This window comes from Trachypithecus francoisi, unplaced genomic scaffold (genome assembly GCF_009764315.1).
Source record: "Trachypithecus francoisi isolate TF-2019V2 unplaced genomic scaffold, Tfra_2.0 Lachesis_group20, whole genome shotgun sequence".
Taxonomy (NCBI): Eukaryota; Metazoa; Chordata; class Mammalia; order Primates; family Cercopithecidae; genus Trachypithecus; species Trachypithecus francoisi.
The window spans coordinates 20292116-20310260 of NW_022681466.1; the positions used below are offsets into that span (position 1 = coordinate 20292116).

The 18145-nt window shown below is 49.7% G+C and overlaps 1 protein-coding gene across 4 annotated transcripts; it reads right to left on the reverse strand.

Moving 5' to 3' along the window:
* Positions 1–2948: 2948 nt before the first annotated feature.
* On the reverse strand, positions 2949–17996 carry GSDMA (gasdermin A). Of its 4 annotated transcripts, XM_033183156.1 has the most exons (12): positions 17855–17996; positions 14736–14954; positions 14202–14379; positions 9720–9885; positions 8797–8893; positions 8260–8307; positions 7828–7854; positions 6585–6605; positions 5985–6139; positions 5323–5437; positions 4332–4405; positions 2949–3524 (listed from the first exon to the last, which is right to left on the reverse strand). In XM_033183156.1, exons 2-12 carry the CDS (start codon positions 14947–14949, stop codon positions 3282–3284), a joined length of 1338 nt encoding a protein of 445 aa, XP_033039047.1. In that variant the 5' UTR covers positions 14950–14954; positions 17855–17996; the 3' UTR covers positions 2949–3281. The 4 variants fall into 4 exon arrangements, with proteins under 4 accessions (XP_033039047.1, XP_033039049.1, XP_033039048.1 ...); XM_033183158.1 differs by lacking the exon at positions 7828–7854; XM_033183157.1 differs by lacking the exon at positions 6585–6605.
* Between the last annotated feature and the right edge of the window lie 149 nt (positions 17997–18145).

Here is an 18145-nt window from a genome sequence, read left to right on the forward strand (position 1 = left end):
AGGAAGAATCCTATGGGATCCGGACTTCCTTGATTAGATTTTAGTGCTGAAGATAAGGCATACAATTCTCTGCAGGGTGAGCGTGCATTTGCGTAGAATCACTCCAGTGTAACAAAATATAGGGGTCCACCCTATGTACGGCCCAGGGCTAGCAAATAGGGGGTTGAAAAACAGCTCAAGAATGTAGTATACGGGAGAGTCAGATGGTTAGATAACCAGACACAGTGCTCTGGGCTGCGGTGGATTGGGAGTGTTGAGGAAAGAGGGTGGGAGCCACTACTGGCAGACGCTTTAGGGAGCCCATTGAGAGGGGTTTTATACATCCAGACAGGCATTGTGAAATGGGGAACAGAATAATAGTGTGCCTAAGGAGAGAAGGCTGGTTTACCTAGTGGTGTGCCTAAGTGGAAGCAAATTGGACAAGAAACCCTACCCACCTATTTTTCGAAGGACTCCCCCACTGGTTCTGCAGGGAAGGTGAAACAAGGTGAAGGATATAGCTGCCAATTTCTTAGAACACAAAACAAAAACTCTCTCCCTACCTTGAAACTTTTCTCTCTCCCATAAGTGGAAGTCCTGAGTTTTAGACCTTTCACGGACCCTGCAAGAAAATCTAGCCCTGTTGTAAGGACCTAGAAGGCAGGAAATATATTTTGACCTCCTCCTCCTTTACATGTATAAAGGGTATCCTACATATCTTTTGCATCCTCTTTCGTAGGCTTGCAGGATGTTCCTTGCATTAAACAGCCACTTGCTAACTGGAAAGATATGTGCTCTAGTTTTACGGAACAGGCCTTGACCAGTTCCTCCTCAACTGTCCTCTCACCCTCCAGGGCTGGGGGATGGATAACAGGATTTTTGAATCATCATTGGAATAAACTCATTAGAACCTCTTCATAACACCGTATCTGCAACTGAAGGTGGGCGAGAATGGTAAGGAAGAAAACATGAGTTATGTTCATCCTTAACAAAGGAGTTACTCTTCTGGATAGTTAGGGTGTTAGCTCATCTCTCTATTAAGTTTACATCACAAGGAGAAAACAACCAAGTCAGCAGATGACAACCCAGTATATCCATGAGCAATAGAGTGAGGCTTTGGAAGGTGCTCAGGATCAGGGAGGATGGCGGCATAACACAAAGCTTCTGGCAGTTGGTCATAAATTCTTGGTGGTTGAGGGAACCAGGCTGGGCATCGGGTGACTAAGACGCCGGGGGAGAGTCTGACTCCAGGGAGTAAAATCCTTAGAGAAATTCTTCCACTCATAAAACTTTTTTTTTTTAAACGGAATCTCATTCTGTTGTCCAGGCTAGGGAGTGCAGTGGCGTGATCTTGGCTCACTGCAACCTCCCCTTCTGGGGTTCAAGCGATTCTTCTGCCTCCTTTTCCCAAGTAGCTGGGACTACAGGTGTGAGCCACCATGTCCAGCTAATTTTAAAATTTATTTTTATTTTTATTTTTAGTAGAGACAGGGCTTCACCATGTTGGTTAGGCTGATCTTGAACTCCTGACTTCAGATGATCCTCCTGCCTCGGCCTTGCAAAGTGCGGGGATTGCAGCCATGCACTGCACGCATAGAACTACTTTTTTAAAAATTATTTTTAATTTTTGAGACAGGATCTCGGTCTGTCACCCAAGCTGGAGTGCCGTGGTGCTATCTTGGCTAACTGCAGCCGCAGCCTGCCAGGCTCAAGTGATCCTTCCACCTCAGCCTCCTGAGTAGCTGGGACCACAGACACATGCCACCATACCTGGCTAATTTTTTTGTGTATTTTGTAGAGATGGGGTTTCACCATGTTGCCCAGGCTGGTCTTGAACTCCTGGATTCAAGCGATCTGCCTGCATTAGCCTCCCAAAGTGCTGGGATTACAGGCGTGAGCTACTATGTCTGGTCCTAAGACTGCTTTAAAAGAGGTTGGTGAAAGATGTTTAAACCCAGCTTTTAGGCAGAGGAGGATAATATAAACCCAGCAGTTTGATGAGATTTTAATATCCATATTAGTAGTAGGTCCATATGCCAAGCCTACCCACACTACTTCCTCCTATAAGAACCCTAAATTTCAGGGCAGAACAGAGAAAGGTGAAACAATATCACAATTTAGTTTTTAAAATTTTGGGTTAGTCTTATTCTTGGCTCCCCCGCTTTTTTTTAAAGGCCCATCTGCATTTTCTGTTCAATAAATTTGAAATTTGTCTTATTTTTGTTTCAGGCTTCTACTACATATCTCTAGGTCTTTCCCTCAACCCAGAGCTAGGGGACCCCCAAATGCTCTTCTTTGAAGACAAACTGCTTTGATATCTTCTCACTTGAGAATCTAGACTCCATTAAAGAAAACTAATTGAACAGAAAAAAAAAAAAAGAATCTAGATTCCACATTCTGTACGCTCTGAGCATTTTCCAGCTTGCCTGAGGACAGTACAGCATCATATTCATGTACATATGATCTGTATGCAGTATGATAATAATTTCTTTTTCTGGCACAAATTAAGAATTTCTGTATGATAAATTCTTTAAAGAAAAACACCAAAAGACATATCATCCTAAGACTGACATATTTTCCATTAATTCCAGTAAAGCTTGTTTTTTGGGGAAGTATAAGTAGGAGAGATTAGGGTAGGAAATTAATCTTTTTTTCTTTTTTTTTTTCAGTTTTGCTGAGGTGACTCATAGTTTTAAAAGTCTGAGTGCTAAAAACAAAAACAAAAACAAAAGAAATAAAAAAAAAAAAGTCTGAGTGCTTCTACTTCTAGAACATTTAAGCATAGGCCGGGCACAGTGGCTTATGCCTGTAATCCCAGCACTTTGGGAGGCCGAGGCGGGCAGATCACTTGAGGCCAGGAGTTTGAGACCAACCTGGGCAACATGGTGAAACCCTGTCTCTACTAAAAGTACAAAAATTAGCCGGGCGTCATGGCACATGCCTGTAATTCCAGCTGCTCGAGAGGCTGAGGCATGAGAATTTCTTGAACCCGGGAGGCGGAGGTTGCAGTGAGCCAAGATCACGCCACTGCACTCCAGCCTGGGTGACAGAGTGAGACTCCATCTCAAAAAAAAGAAAAGAAAAGAAAATTTAAGCATCAGCAGATGGGCTTAGCGGGTTGCGGAGCTGGAGGGGTAGGGGGTGATACATGGTTGGACAGGTGGAAATTGGTTATCATGGTCACCAGCTGACATTTCAGATGTCTTCAGCTAATGGCTCTGAAATGCCCTTAGGTGGTAAGGACACAGCACCACGAGGTTGGGAAGGCATTAGGGAGTCATGAAGCAGATGTAAAAGGCAAATTAAGAGGCCTTGGTCAGCTGCTGAAGGAGAGAGAGGCCAGCATAAAGAGCACAGAGGTGAGGGAGGGTGTCTGGGTCCCACATATATTGGGGGCCCGATCTCTGCACTTCCAGGCCGCTCAGCCCAACTAGGGCCTCTGTGAGGGTCAGCTCCTCCTCCCCAAGGGAGGAGAGCAGCTCAGGATGCAGGGGGAAAACGCCCTCTTTATCCTGCAGGAAGTTCTGTTCCATCGTGCTCTCCACCTGGAGGGAACCAAAACAGCATGAAAAGAAAGAACTGGAAACCTCTGTCCTCTCCTAACTCACAAAAATCACAAGAAGGTTACATTCCCCTTACTAGAATTTCTTACTTTACCTTACATTACAACCCCATCTGAGTCTTTGAACAGCCCTATACGTGGGCAGCACGTTGATTTTTAGCCCCATTTTACAGAGGAATAAATTGAGACAGACTCAAACACATTAAAAAATTTGCTTACAGGCCAGGCGCAGTGGCTCACGCCTGTAATCCCAGCACTTTGGGAGGCTGAGGCGGGTGGATCACCTGAGGTTGGGAGTTGGAGATGAGCCTGGCCAACATGGTGAAACCTTGTCTCTACTAAAAATACAATATTAGCAAGGCATGATGGCGGTCGCCTGTAATCCCAGCTACTCGGGAGGCTGAGGCAGGAGAATCGCTTGAACCCGGGAAGCCGAGGTGTGGTGAGCCGAGATTGTACCACTGCACTTCAGGCTGGGCAACAAGAGCAAAACTCCGCCTCAAAAAAAAAAAAAAAATTGCTTACAACATTTGGCTAGGAATAAACAAGACCAGAGTTTCTGTCTCTTCTCCCTAGATCAGGCTGATAAACCCAGATCATTGCCCAGAAATTCGGTCTTCTACCTCTTGTGAAATAACAAAAAAAGGAGAAATAGAAAGGAGGACTGGGTATAAGCCCCTGTGATAAGAGGGGGGTCCTCCAGAATGGCTCCATCCTTAGGCAAAATCTGTATCTCCACTGGCTGCAGCTACTTCCAGACCCTCCCCAGCATCTGCTGTTTTTCCCTCACCAGCTTTAGCTGCACGGGTAGGATCTTTTTCTCCATGGATTTCACCAGCAGCTTCTGTTGGACTTCACTTAGCTCTGAAGAAAAAAAGCAGAGAAAGATGTGTGTTGCTGGTGCAGAGGGGACTACAGACTCCAAATAGCACACTTCCAGAATTTCAGCTTCATTCATTGGATGTAATTACAACACAGATGTTAAGGGAGCCATAGCTGAGGGGTTCACTTTGGTCTTGGAGTCAGAGGGCAGGCTTCTTAAGGGAACAAACATTTTAGCTTACACCTGAAGGACCACAGAGTTTTTCTAAGTGGAAAACTAGAAAATGTGGAGGGAAGAAGAGCTTTTAGGGGCAAGATCAGAAAATGTTACTCCCTGAAGTTAAAGCTACCAGGTATCAGGATAGAAGTGATGAGCTTAGCTATATGCAGAAATTTTAAGTATGTTGCTGATAAAGCTAGGGTTATTCAACCTCTATTAGCAAGACTAGGCTATCTTCTCAGATCACCCAATGCAACCAAGTGAATCCTTAGGAATGAAACCAATTTTTTTTTTTTTTTTTTTGATGGAGTCTTGCTCTGTTGCCCAGGCTGGAGTGCAATGGAGTGATCTTGGCTCACTGCAACCTACCCCTCCCGGGTTCAAGCGATTCTCCTGCCTTAGCCTTCCGAGTAGCTGGGATTACAGGCACCTGCCACCATGCCCAGCTAATTTTTGTATTTTTGGAAAAGGCGGGGTTTCACCATGTTGGCCAGGCTGGTCTTGAACTCTTGACCTCAGGTGATCTATCCGCCTTGGCCTCCCAAAGTGCTGGAATTACAGTCATGAGCCACCGTGCCCAACCATGAAACCAATTTATAAAAATGTACATATAAACTACTTAACCATGGTATAATTTGTCATTCATTCATTCATTTATTCATCCATTTGGGAATTGATTCAAGCGATTCATTCCTATTACTGAAAAGGTCTATAAAGGAAGACCTTATTCCCCACTTACCTGTTAGGGCTCCAACGAAATAGAGGGTGGCGCCCACGGCCTCCTTTGACAGCAGGACATCTTTTGGGAGTGCCTCCAGGGTCACTTCATGTCCCTTGTCTAGAGCCCCTTCAAGCTGTGGGGGAAGGTGGATGACTATTGAAGCTAACATAGGAAAGGGCCCAACCCAAGGCCCAGCACATAATGACCCCTTGACACACGGGAACTCTCTCCCATTTCCTGATTTCTTTTTTGAGACCTCAAGTCCTGAAGAGTACTGGACTCCTGGGTTCCTTGGTCCCTAAGTTTTGGACTCTGGAAAGGGAAGGTTCCAGCCCCTCCAGCAGATGGCCCTTCTGGCCTGAGGGTTGGGGCGAGAAGGTGGGCCAGGATACATGTTGTCATCTAACTCAACAGTTAATCTTCCCGAGATCCCGGGCGTCATCTGATGTGCCTTGGGGGAACCCAGTGTTTGCCCTTTTCCAGGGGACAAAGGGAGGAGCAGTGGCCTGGCAGCCTGGGGGCACGTGGCCAGCCTTGGGGAAGGTATCTAAGATGGACTCCCCTGGCCACCCACCTCCTGCTCCAGTCAGATCTCCCCACCTGCTGCAATACCCGCCCCCACCAAACCTTCACCGAAACATGCCTTCTCCCACCCTTCCCCACTTCCACTAGGTCCTCACCGCGAGCTCAAGGTCTTGAAGCTCCTTTTTCTTCCCTAGAAGTTTGCTGAGGGAGCTGAGCAGGGAGCTTTGCCCCGCTTGGCTCAGCCTCTCCACTTGTTGGGTCTCTCTCTGAACTTCTTCTTTTAGTGTCCCGAAGCCTTTGTGTACGTCCCCTATGGGGACAATAATGGGACACACAGCCCTCCATCAGGCACCTTCCCCTCTAATCAGCATCCCCCTGCAGGGCTCCTACACTCAGCCCCTTTAGATACCCATGCTCTACCCCCTAGTTTGAGCCTGACCCCATTTTTCTTTACCAAGGAATGCGGTGACAGAACTATCCACCAAAACCCTATCCTGAGGGTTGGGGCGAGAAGGTGGGCCAGGATACATGTTGTCATCTAACCCAACAGTTAATCTTCCTGAGATCCCAGGCGTCATCCCATATCAGTACACCATTGACTTTTCTTTGAGACTCCAGCAAAAAGTGGAGAAAGAAGGTCTGTTTTCCCTTCTCATGAGTTAGTTGACAAAGAAGAATGACTTTGCCTTCTCCTCTCTCTACCCTACTGCTACCTCCATGCCAAAGTCTTGGGAGAAACTCACGAAGTTCCTTACCAACATCAGATGCCTGGATAACTGAGGGGGGAAAAAAAAAAAAAAAGATAAGATTGCAATCCTTCAGAATGGCAGCCATACCCAGGGGATGAGACACTAAGGAAGATGAGGAAATACATCCTGCCTGTCTCCTGGGGAGAGTCCAGCTAGCTTGTTCCTGGTGTTACTGTGACTCACTGGCTCTGGCCCCAGTTGCTGGGCGGCCGAGTTGCAGATGTGTGTGTAGCAGATTATAGCTACTAAGACTCTTAAATTTTTTTTCTTTTTTTGTTAGGCCAGGCGCAGTGGCTCACACCTGTAATCCCAGCACTTTGGGAGACCAAGGAGGGAGGATCACCTGAGGTCAGGAGTTTGAGACCAGCCTGGCCAACATGGTGAAACCCCATTTATACTAAAAATTAGCCGAGCGTGGTGGCCCATGACTGTTATCCTAGCTACTCGGGAGGCTGAAGCACAAGAATTTCTTGAATCCCGGAGGTGGAGGTTGCAGTGAGCTGAGATCTAACCATTGCACTCCAGTCTGCGCAACAGAATGAGACTCTGTCTCAAGAAAAGGAAAAAAAAAAAGGCCAGGCGCCATGGCTCACACCTATAATCCGAGCACTTTGGGAGGCTGAGGTGGGTGGATCACCTGAGGTCAGGAGTTCGAGACCTGCCTGGCCAACATAGTGAAACCCTGTCTCTACTAAAAGTAAAAAAATTAGCAGGCCATGGTGGCGGGTGTCTGTAATCCCAGCTACTCAGGAGGCTGAGGCAGGAGAATCACTTGAACCGGGGAGGTGGAGGTTGCAGTGGGCTGAGACTGCGCCACTACACTCTAGCCTGGGCAACAAGAGTGAAACTCCATCTCAAAAAAAAAAAAAAAATTTTTTTTTTTTAAATAAGAGACACTGTCTCACTATATTGCCCAGACTGGTCTCGAACTCCTGAGCTCAAGGGATCCTCCTGCCTCAGCCTCCCAAAGTGCTGGGATTATAGGCGTGAGTCACTGTACCTGGCTGCTACTAAGGCTCTTGAGGACAAAGGTCTCAGGCATCAGACCACCTGGGCATCTTGTCCAAAGACTCCCCCTTTCCACTGCTTTTTCCCAAGCTATTGGAATTTCTACCATGTTTTGGGGACAATTGTTTGCTGAGACTCACTCTGACATTTCCCTGTCAGTCCCGTGAGAAGGAAAGAAAAAGACTGGAGTTTTAAAATTCTGAGTCAAGAAAGTTTCAGTCGAATGAAAGGAAACACTTACGGATGACCTTCTCCTCTCCTGACTTTTCTGAAGACAGAAAAAATGCACATCTGTCAGCACAAAACCCATTTTTGCCTTTTCATCTAAAACAGTCTTCAAGGCAGTTTCATCAGTGATCATTATAAAAACACAGGGAGATTATGCTAGCTCATCCACCCCCACGATTCGGGAACACACTCTGTCTCCAAGTCTTACTTCTGCTTCTGACTGTGCCTTCCGGTCTGTGTGTCGGTTTCTGTATCTCTCTGGGACAGTATGTATATGCCTCTGTCTTTCCTAAAGTTGAGGCTAGGTATTCTTAGGGACTTGGGAAACAAAAGCAGAGGCTCCTTGGGGGATTATAGTATAAGCTAGGAGAAGGTGGAGGATTTTAGCAGATAATGTCAGGGGTGGGGTGGAAGATGTGGGAAACCCGTAAGCAGTTTCACTTACCTCCAGGAGGGAAGGTTTGCATGTTATCATTGCAGATATGTGGAATATCTGTGAAGGGCAAGGGAGGCAGGGCAGGAGGGCACTTAGCAGCTGCCCCACATTCCCTTCTTCAGTCTCAAGCCAAAGGGCTCTGCTAAGGGCTACGACTTTGCACCCCAAGCGCTTCATGTAATTCCCTGCTTCAACCTCCATTGCTGGAAGCAATCTTTTCTTCCTTGATAAATTCTTTACTATGAGAACACCACTTTCTACCTTCCATTCCAGTCTCTGTCTGTTTCCTCCTTTGGCCACAGGCTTCTTGTTCATCTTTGTACCCCCTCCCCCAATGACCACAGTGCCCAGCACCCGGAAGATGCTCAAAATCCAGGAGCCTCTTCACCCTTCTCTCCAGAGCAGCCTCCATGGTTGCAGTCAGATCACAGTGCAATACACCTCCCTGCTCATGCTCTGACATTGCCACAAGAGGAGACCAGGGTGCCTCAGTATTGGTGCCGGTAATTCTTATCCTGTGGGGAGAACATGCGGGTCTCTGCTCACCCCACTCATCTTTGCCTTTGACCATCAGCTGTCTCACTCGAAAGGCCAGGACGCAGCCCTTGGGGATGGTTACAGCCTCCTTGTGGTTAATAGATCCCTAGAATTAGACAATGAGAATTTGTGAATCTCTGGACATCTTAAGTATGATATATTGGGAGTGCGAGTTGGGGGAGGTGCAGGGTCAGGGCTGAGAACCTTCAGGGAGATAAGAAGTTGGAAGCCTTCAGTGGTGTCCCTGGTCTGGACTCTGAGGAAGGACTTCAAAGTCCTTGCACTCATTTCTGCTGATTTTCCCTTCAGTGACCTGTATCTGTCTTCCTGGTTCAGATGCATGAAGGGAACCGGGCAGACCTGCTCCATCTCCTGCCTATACATCACCCTAGAGCTTCCACCCAAGCCCTGGCTCCTTCCGTCTCTTCGCCGTCTGTCCCATGCTTACCTCTTTCAGGACGCCTTCCATGACTAACCCCTACTCCCGGCTCCACATCCCAAACCATCCCTTGAATATTTAGATGCAATAGATAGAGGTATGGAGAGCATTCTTTATTTCCATTGGCTTTTCCAAGCCTGTGTTCTCTGGGCTTTAACCTCGGTGTCTCCTGTATAAACCTGAGGACTTTCTGAGAGTAAGGATGTCTCCTCTTTGGATTGGGAGCACCATGAGGGAAGACCCATGAATGTGACTTTCCCCTTCCCCGGTAGTTCCCTGTGGCATCTGGCGCAGGGATCTGCCCTCACTGGGTGCCACTGACCAGGGAGGGGGCCTGTGTCTGGGGTTTGGATCTTGAAGAGCTAGTGGAAGGAGTGGCCCTTTTCAGCATCCTGGGTTGGCACTGATCCAGCAAAGCTAATGAAGCCTCCAGGGTGGGGCTGAATGTAAATGTGAGTGTGGGTGTGAGAGTGTGTGTGTGTTTGAATCAAACCTGTAGCCCCAGTGGGGTGAAGAAGGGGAGGGAGAAGCAGGCCTCTGCCTTGCCGACTCGCTCCAGTGTGACCTCCCGCACTGTCTCCACCACCTCCATCACCACATACAGGTTCTCCCCTTGATCTTGCATCTCCTTCAGGAATGGGTGATCTGCTGCCAGCTTCCTGTGGCAGGAGAAACATAAGGAAACCATTCAGAGCTCCTTCCTCCCTGTGCCACACCCTCCTGTTTCCTTCTGTCATTCCCAGGAGCTAGATATTGTGGGTGGCAGGGAAGGAGCAAGGACTCTGGACTAGGGCTGAGGTTGAAACCCAGATCTCTTGCTTACTGGCAGGGCAGCTTCTCTGAGTCTCAGTTGCCTCATCTATGAAATGAATGAAATGATGCTGACCTCCTGGGTTGCTCAGAGATAAACTCGGTAATTATCTGGGTCAGCACCTGGCCAGTAACAGGGCCTCTCAGGTGCTTCTGACTCCCTTTTCCTCCAGTTCAGGGGTAGATGCGCCCCCCTTTCCTCCCCACTCATCTCTCTGGGATCCTTTCTTTCCACGTCTTATGCTCTCTCTTGCTGTTGACACCAGTTCCTCCTCTCCACTTGCTCCTTCTGTCTGATTCCATATATAAATGTGTCCCTAATCCTAACAAATTTGTTTGCTTTGATCATGCTACTCCCTCAAATTACTACCCTTTTTTTCCTTCATTTCATTGGCAAATATATCAAAAGATATGCTCACCTCCAGTGTCCACTTCCTGCCCACTCCTAAATTCTTTTTTTTTTTTGAAACAGAGTCTTACTCACTCTGTCACCCGAGCTGGAGTGCAGTGGCGTGATCTTGGCTCACTGCAACCTCTGCCTCTTGGGTTCAAGCGATTCTCCTGCCTCAGCCTCCCAAATAGCTGAGAATACAGATGTGAGCCCCTGTGCCTGGTCCTCCTAAATTCTTTTTTTTTTGTTTTGAGACGGAGTCTCGCTCTATCGCCCATGCTGGAGTGCAGTGGCCGGATCTCAGCTCACTGCAAGCTCCGCCTCCCGGGTTTACGCCATTCTCCTGCCTCAGCCTCCCGAGTAGCTGGGACTACAGGCGCCTGCCACCTCGCCCGGCTAGTTTTTTGTATTTTTTAGTAGAGACGGGGTTTCACCGTGTTAGCCAGGATGGTCTTGATCTCCTGACCTCGTGATCCGCCCGTCTCGGCCTCCCAAAGTGCTGGGATTACAGGCTTGAGCCACCGCGCCCGGCCCCTCCTAAATTCTTTATAATTTGCCTTCTATTTCCACTACTCAGCTGAAATTACAATGATCTCTTACCTATCAGTCCCAATGACCTCGCCTAACTCTGCAATACTCGATCCTGCTGTCGAAACCCTCCGTGCAACGCTGGCTTCTCTTGGCTTCCAGTCACACTGTACCACCCTGGCTCAACTCCCGTGCTTCTAGTTTCTAAATCTTATCCATTCTGTCTGCACCTCATTTTCCAGTTTCTTTGGTTCTCTAACATTTTATGTTCTGTAAGATTCTATTCTCAGTCCTGTTTTCTCAACTCCCTCCAAAAGCTCCCCCCACCCAACTCACTCCTACAGTTTTTTCTTTTTCTTTCTTTTTTTTTTTTAAGGTCTTACTCTGTTGCCCAGGCTAAAGTGCAGTGGCTCGATCATAACTCACTGCAGACTTGAGCTCTTGGGCTTAAGCGATCCTCTTGCCTCAACCTCCTGAGTAACTGGGACTCTAGGTGCACCACCGTGCCCTGCTAATATTTGCGTTTTTGTAGAGATGGGGGTTTCACTGTCTTGCCCAGGCTGGTTTGAACTCCTGGGCTCAAGCAATCCTGCCTTGGCTTCCCAAAGTGCTGGGCTTACAGGAGTGAGACTCCTCCCCTGGCTCCTACAGTTGTAATCTTTATATTGCTGATTACCTTGTGTATATCTTCACTTTGACTTCTCTCCTGAGATCCAGGCCCTTATTTCCAACCACCTGTTAAACATTCTCAGCTGATGTCTCAACAGAACCAGAAACTCAAAACATCCAAAAGGAACTCACAATCTCCAAATCTACCTCTAACCTCTGTCTTCCTGTTTGTCACCTGTAATGGTACCTTTAATGTCCTATAATGTCACAACCTGGGTAAAATCTCACAGTCGCCTTTGACAAAACCGTTTCCCTCATCCTGCAATCAGTTACCAAGCCCAGGCCATTCTATTACCCTTGGCAATGGGCCGTGCATCCATTCCTCCCTCTTCACTCCTATTGCCCTGAGCTCGGGTCCTCAGTTTACATCGCTCATGGGATAGAAGAACAGTGTCTTGGCTGGGCGCAGTGGTTCATGCCTGTAATCTCAGCACTTTGGGAGGCCAAGGTGGGCAGATCACCTGAGGTCAGGAGTTCGAGACCAGCCTGGCTAACATGGTGAAACCCCATCTCTTCCAAAAATATGACAATTAGCTGGGTGTGGTGGTGTGCACCTGCAATCCCAGCTACACGGGAGGCTGAGGCAGGATGATTACTTGAACCTGGGAGGCGGGGGTTGCAGTGACCGGGTATCGGGTCACTGCACTCCAGCCTGTGCAACAGAGACTCTGTCTCAAAAAAAAAAAAAAAAAAAAAAGGATGGGCGCGCGGTGGCTCACACCTGTAATCCCAGCACTTTGGGAGGCCAAGGCAGGCAGATCACGTGAGGTCAGGAGTTTGAGAACAGCCTGACTAACATGGTGAAACCCCATATCTACTAAAAATACAAAAATTAGCCAGGCGCAGTGGCTCACACCTATAATCCCAGAACTTTGGGAGGCCGAGGCAGTTGGATCACAAGGTCAGGGGTTCGAGATCAGCCTGGCCAATATGGTGAAATCCCATCTCTACTAAAAATATAAAAAATTAGCCGGGCATGGTGGCAGGCACCTGTAGTCCCACCTACTTGGGAGGCTGAGGCAGGATAATCGCTCGAACCCGGGAGGCGGAGGTTGCAGTGAGCTAAGATCGCGCCCCTGCACTCCAGCCTGGGCGACAGAACAAGACTCGGTCTCAAAAATAAAAATAAATAAAAATAAAAATAATAAAAACATTAAAAAAATTAGCTGGGTGTAGTGGCGGGCACCTGTAGTCCCACCTACTCATGAGGCTGAGGCAGGAGAATCGCTTGAACCCAGGAGGCCGAAGTTGTAGTGAGCCAAGATCGCACCACTGCACTCCAGCTCAGGCAACGAGCGAAAAACCGTTTCAAACAAAAATAAGAAGAAAACTGTCTTGCCTTGTCTGACTGCTTCAAATCCCTGTTCTCCTTCCCCTATCTGACATACTTCCTCCATTCAGCTGGATTAGTCATGGGACACATCAGAGCATTTTCAGGACCTTCCTGGTGCCTACAATTCAGTCTCCTGGAGCTGTCACTTGCCTCTTCCGTGGTTTGGGTTCACCTGCATTTCCTGCTCGTTCTACTTACACCTCTTCTGCCCCTGCCATGCTGGCTGTTCCTGGAGCCTGGTGGTTTTGAGATTGCTTACCTGTGTGCCTTCATAATACCCTTCTCCCAGCCCTGCATGCCCAATTTCTACTCATCTTTCAAGGCCCAGAACAGAGGCTGCCATGTCTGTGAGATCTTCCCTTATTTTCCCAGCCAGAAGTCCCTTTGACCTGCCACAAGACTCAGTCAAACCATCCCTACAGCACTTAGCAGTTCTTGGCTTTGATTATAATTACTGTTGCACAGGTTTTTAAAATTTTCACCTTCCTAGACTGCAAGGTTCTTGGACAAAGATGTTCTAGGCGCACCCTAGCCCATAGCAGAGTGCTTTACTATATACATGCTTGCTGGATGACTACCCTGGCCCTTCCTTCTGGCCTTCCCAGTCCTTACCTCCCCTTCTTTCAACCACTACTTAACTACTTAAAAGTCAGTTCCCGTGTCAAGGCAAACATCCACGGAGCCCAGCATCAATGTGGCACCTGCCACACCCTTTGTGCTGTGGGGCAGCATTCCCGAGGGCATGCTGAGTGTGTATTGGGGTCAGGCAGGAGGCTTCATTTATGGGAGCAGAACACAGTGCTCAGGCCTCAGCTGGGGGCAGTTAAGACCCATCCCTCCTTTTTCTAGTGTATTGCATAGTCTCAGAGTTAGAAGGAGCCTTAGAGATGATCATCCAATCCTGTCATTTTGCAGAAAAGAAAACTGAAGTCCCAAGAGAAGTGACTTTTCCAAGATCACACAGCAAACTGGTGTGGACATCGTCCTCCCTGTGCATGTGTGACAGTGGGGAGGTGCTCCTGGAGACGGTGGCAGCACTGGGAGTTGTGACTAGGAAATGGCCTGGATGCAGCCATAGGCCAGAAGGGTTGCCTTCAAGAGCTCCCCGGTGGTGACCACATTGGCAAAGGTCAGTGCAAGGGTCCTATCTTTCAACTTGTATTTTTAACTTAAGGCCCTAAGCACCCTTTCCATGCACTGCCCCACCCACATCCCGGGCAACCCTGGGTCCTGCCCACTCTCACCTCTCCTGCAAGGTCTCCAGGGCCTTAGGAGCCACACTGAGTGTCTGGACCTCCAGAGTGCTGTTCTGCGAGAGCCCTGCTGTTCCCTTCACCTTCACCGTCTTTGGTACATCCACATCTCCCTCCACTCGGGTGTCCAGCATATTCTTAAAGCCAAAATTCCCAGCATCTGTTGGATCTGCAGGAGGGAAAAGATGAAAGGGGCTGGGCTGGCTGGGCGCAGTAACTCACATCTGTAATCCCAGCATTTTGGGAGGCCAAGATGGAAGGATTGCTTGAGCCCAGAAGTTTGAAACCAGCCTGGGGAACAAAGCAAGACCCCGTCTCTACAAAACAAATGAGTAAATAAAGAAAAGAGGCTGAGCTGAGAGGTATCACCTGACCCCCAGGCTCCTCAGCTCCTGACGATGACTTTGGGCTAGATGACATCGAATCACCTCTGGCCAGAGGGAGCTCTGAGGTCCTCCTTGCAGGCCAGGTGCCCAGCCCCCACCCCTCAGAATCCCTCAGTTCCCAGCCCTGCTCCAGGCTGACCTGAAGGTGAGCTGCCCGGCTCAAGCACATCCAGCAGTGTGTAGTCGGTGCGGACGTACCGGGCCCCCCAGAACAGTGTGCTCTTCCTCTTCCTCAGCACCAGGCAGAAGGGATGGAAGCGCTTGAAGTCGATGAGGCTGTCAAGAGGTGTCAGGTCCCCTCGAGGGTTTAGCTGTCTGACCAGGGCCCGGGTGACATTTTCAAACATGGTCATGGTCTCTGTGGAGATGGGGAGACAGGAGAGTGTCAAGGTGGTTGCCGAGAAGCCCGGGATATGGGCTGGGCCCCTGCAGAGAGGGTTCACCCGACTCTGGGGCAGGGAGAGCTCTTAGAGATGCCTGGATTGTCTCATGTCACAGCTGGAAAGAACCAACGGAGTCTGCATTTTATGGTGAGGAACCTAGTTAAAGATTGCCCCAAAGTCCCATAGATGGTCAGCAAAGCCTCACCTCCCTTTTCTTTGTCAAGTTCCTTTTTTTCACCCCACACTCATTTTCTTCACTGCCGCTGAGCCAACTGGACTGACTGACTTACTTTCTTTCCTTTTCTTTTCTTTTTTTTTTTTTTTTTGAGACGGAGTCTCGCTCTGTCACCCAAGCTGGAGTGCAGTGGCCGGATCTCAGCTCACTGCAAGCTCCGCCTCCCGGGTTTACGCCATTCTCCTGCCTCAGCCTCCCGAGTAGCTGGGACTACAGGCGCCACCACCTCGCCCGGCTAGTTTTTTTGTATTTTTTAGTAGAGACGGGGTTTCATAGTGTTAGCCAGGATGGTCTCGATCTCCTGACCTCGTGATCCGCCCGTCTCGGCCTCCCAAAGTGCTGGGATTACAGGCTTGAGCCACCGCGCCCGGCCCCTTTTCTTTCTTTCTTTCTTTCCTTCCTTCCTTCCTTCCTTCCTTCCTTCCTTCCTTCCTCCCTCCCTCCCTCGCTCCCTCCCTCCCTTCCTCCTTCCTCCCTCCCTTCCTTCCTCTCCTCCCTTCCTTCCTCTCCTTCCTTCCTTCCTTCCTTCCTTCCTTCCCTCCTCTCCTTCCCCTCCTCCCTCCCTCCTTCCTTCCTTCCTTCCTTCCTTCCTTCCTTCCTTCCTTCTTTCCCTTCCTTCCTTCCCTCCACCTCGCCTCACCTTGCCTCGTTTCACTTTCTTCTCTTTTCTTCCGAGACAGGGTCTTACTCTGTTGCCCAGGCTGGAGTGCAGTGACGTGATTACAGCTCACTGCAGCCTTGACCGCCAAGGCTTGATTGATCCTCCCACTTCAGCCTCCTGAGTAGCTGGGACTGCAGTCATGCACTTGGCTAATTTTTAAATCTTTTTGTAGAGACAGAGTCTCACTATGTTTCCCAGGCTGGTCTCAAACTCCTGGCTCAAGTAATCCTCCCACCCCAGACTCCCGAAGTGCTGGGATTACAGGCGTGAGCCACTGCACCTGGTCTAGAGCATTTATTTAGCAATGGAAGTAAAGCTTTCTCTCACACTAGGGACTAGCAATAGCCAGGGTCCGAGGACACCAGGGGAGGGAAGGAGATGCTGCTGGTACCAAGGGCCGGGGTGGTCAAGCTGTTCACCTGCCCCAGTTGCCCTTTCTGTGTGTGGGGCACACTTCCCTGCACCCTGTTCTTCCCTTGTGCGTGCCTCCCAGCTCACAGGTATCAGTAGACCCACTCCCCTCTCACAGCCCCTGGGGGATGCCTGGATCTAGACTTTTGTTTTTTCTTTTTGAGATGGAGTCTTACTCTGTTGCCCAGGGTGGAGTGCAGTGGTGCCATCTCGGCTCCCTGCAATCTCCACCTCTCGGATTCAAGCGATTCTCCTGCCTCAGCCTCATGAGTAGCTGGGACTACAGGTGTGTGCCACCACACCTGGCAAATTTTTGTATTTTTAATGGAGACAGGGTTTCACCATGTTGGCCAGGCTGGTCTCAAACTCCTGACCTCAGGTGATCCGCCCTCCTTGACGTCCCAAAGTACTGGGATTACAGGTGTGAACCTCTGTGCCCAGCCAGGATCCAGGCATTTTGATGCTCCTCACCTTACAACACCCCTTCGAGGTCTGAAGACTCCCTAGTCCTCCTCTAACACTCAATTCAGGTCACCTCCTGGGACCTCTTCCCTCAGTCCTCCAGGCAGCTGGTGACTGTATCTGTGTTTCCAAAGCGCTCTTCTGATGTACCTTCCTGTTATGATCTGCTCACCTGACCCTCTCAGCTCCTCGTCTGTGACTTCCCAGAGGGCAGGAAATGGGTCTTAGTCACCTCTGCAGCGGCAAGTACCACACCTGGCACAGAGTTGGAGCTTGGCAAATGTGTGTGGAAAAAACCAATGAATGTGGCCCCGAGAGATGTGCGCTAGGGTGAGAGGGCCCTGGATAATGTGGGACCCATGGGAACCTGAGAGGCAACATCTTTTTTTTTTTCTTTTTGACATGGAGTTTCATTCTTGTTGCCCAGGCTGGGTGCAATGGCACGATCTCGGCTCACTGCCACCTCCACCTCCCGGGTTCAAGTGATTCTCCTGCCTCAGCCTCCCAAGTAGCTGGGATTACAGATGCCTGCCACTGTGCCCAGCTGATTTTTGTGTTTTTAGTAGACACAGTGTTTTGCCATTTTGCAGGCTGGTCTTAAACTCCTGACCTCAGGTGATCCGCCCACCTCACCCTCCCAAAGTGCTGGGATTACAGGTGTGAGCCGCCACGCCTGACCTGAGGGTCAGCATCTTAAGTCTCTGTCTTTGAAGTTTGAGTCCAGGTGCTCTGGCTGGGTGGCCAATGGGCACACCCCAGTTATCCCCGTGGGTGGAAGAGGCCACAGCAGCTGGCATGGAAGCACCCCACATCTACCACGGGCACTTCACAGCGGCAGGGGGCAGGAAGCACGGCACACATGTGTAGGGCTGTTCTGCCAGACAACCTCCTGGTGCCACCTGGGTGCACCTGGAAAGGGCTTGGGCAATGGCAGCCTCCTCTTCACTGGTGAGATGCCCACAGGCCTGCCTCTCCCTTCCCTCCCCAAGGCCTATCGGGATACTTATCCCACTGGACTCCAGGGGAGTTCCATGCCCTTCTTGGTCCACCCATCTCCCTGTGTCCCCAGAGCACCCCTGCCTTCCCTGCTGTCATCAAGTTCTTACCTGGGAGCGGGGATCGGTCCTGTCCAGCAGCTGGGTCTGGGGTGAGGGCCTGGGGCTTGCTGGGTCTGTAGGTTGAGAGGATGACCGTCCCTTGCCAGGACAGCCTGCTTTATGCAGGGACAGAGGCTTCCAGGGACCCCGCCTGCCCTAGTGACCCCACCCCCCTCCTGCTCTACTTCCGGGAGAACAGCATCAACCTGTTCCACGTGTGCCCTGGCCTCCTGAGGGCTGAGGGGGTGGATAGGGAGCTGCCAGGCAGGTGCCAGCGTGGGTGGGGGTAGCCAAGGCTGA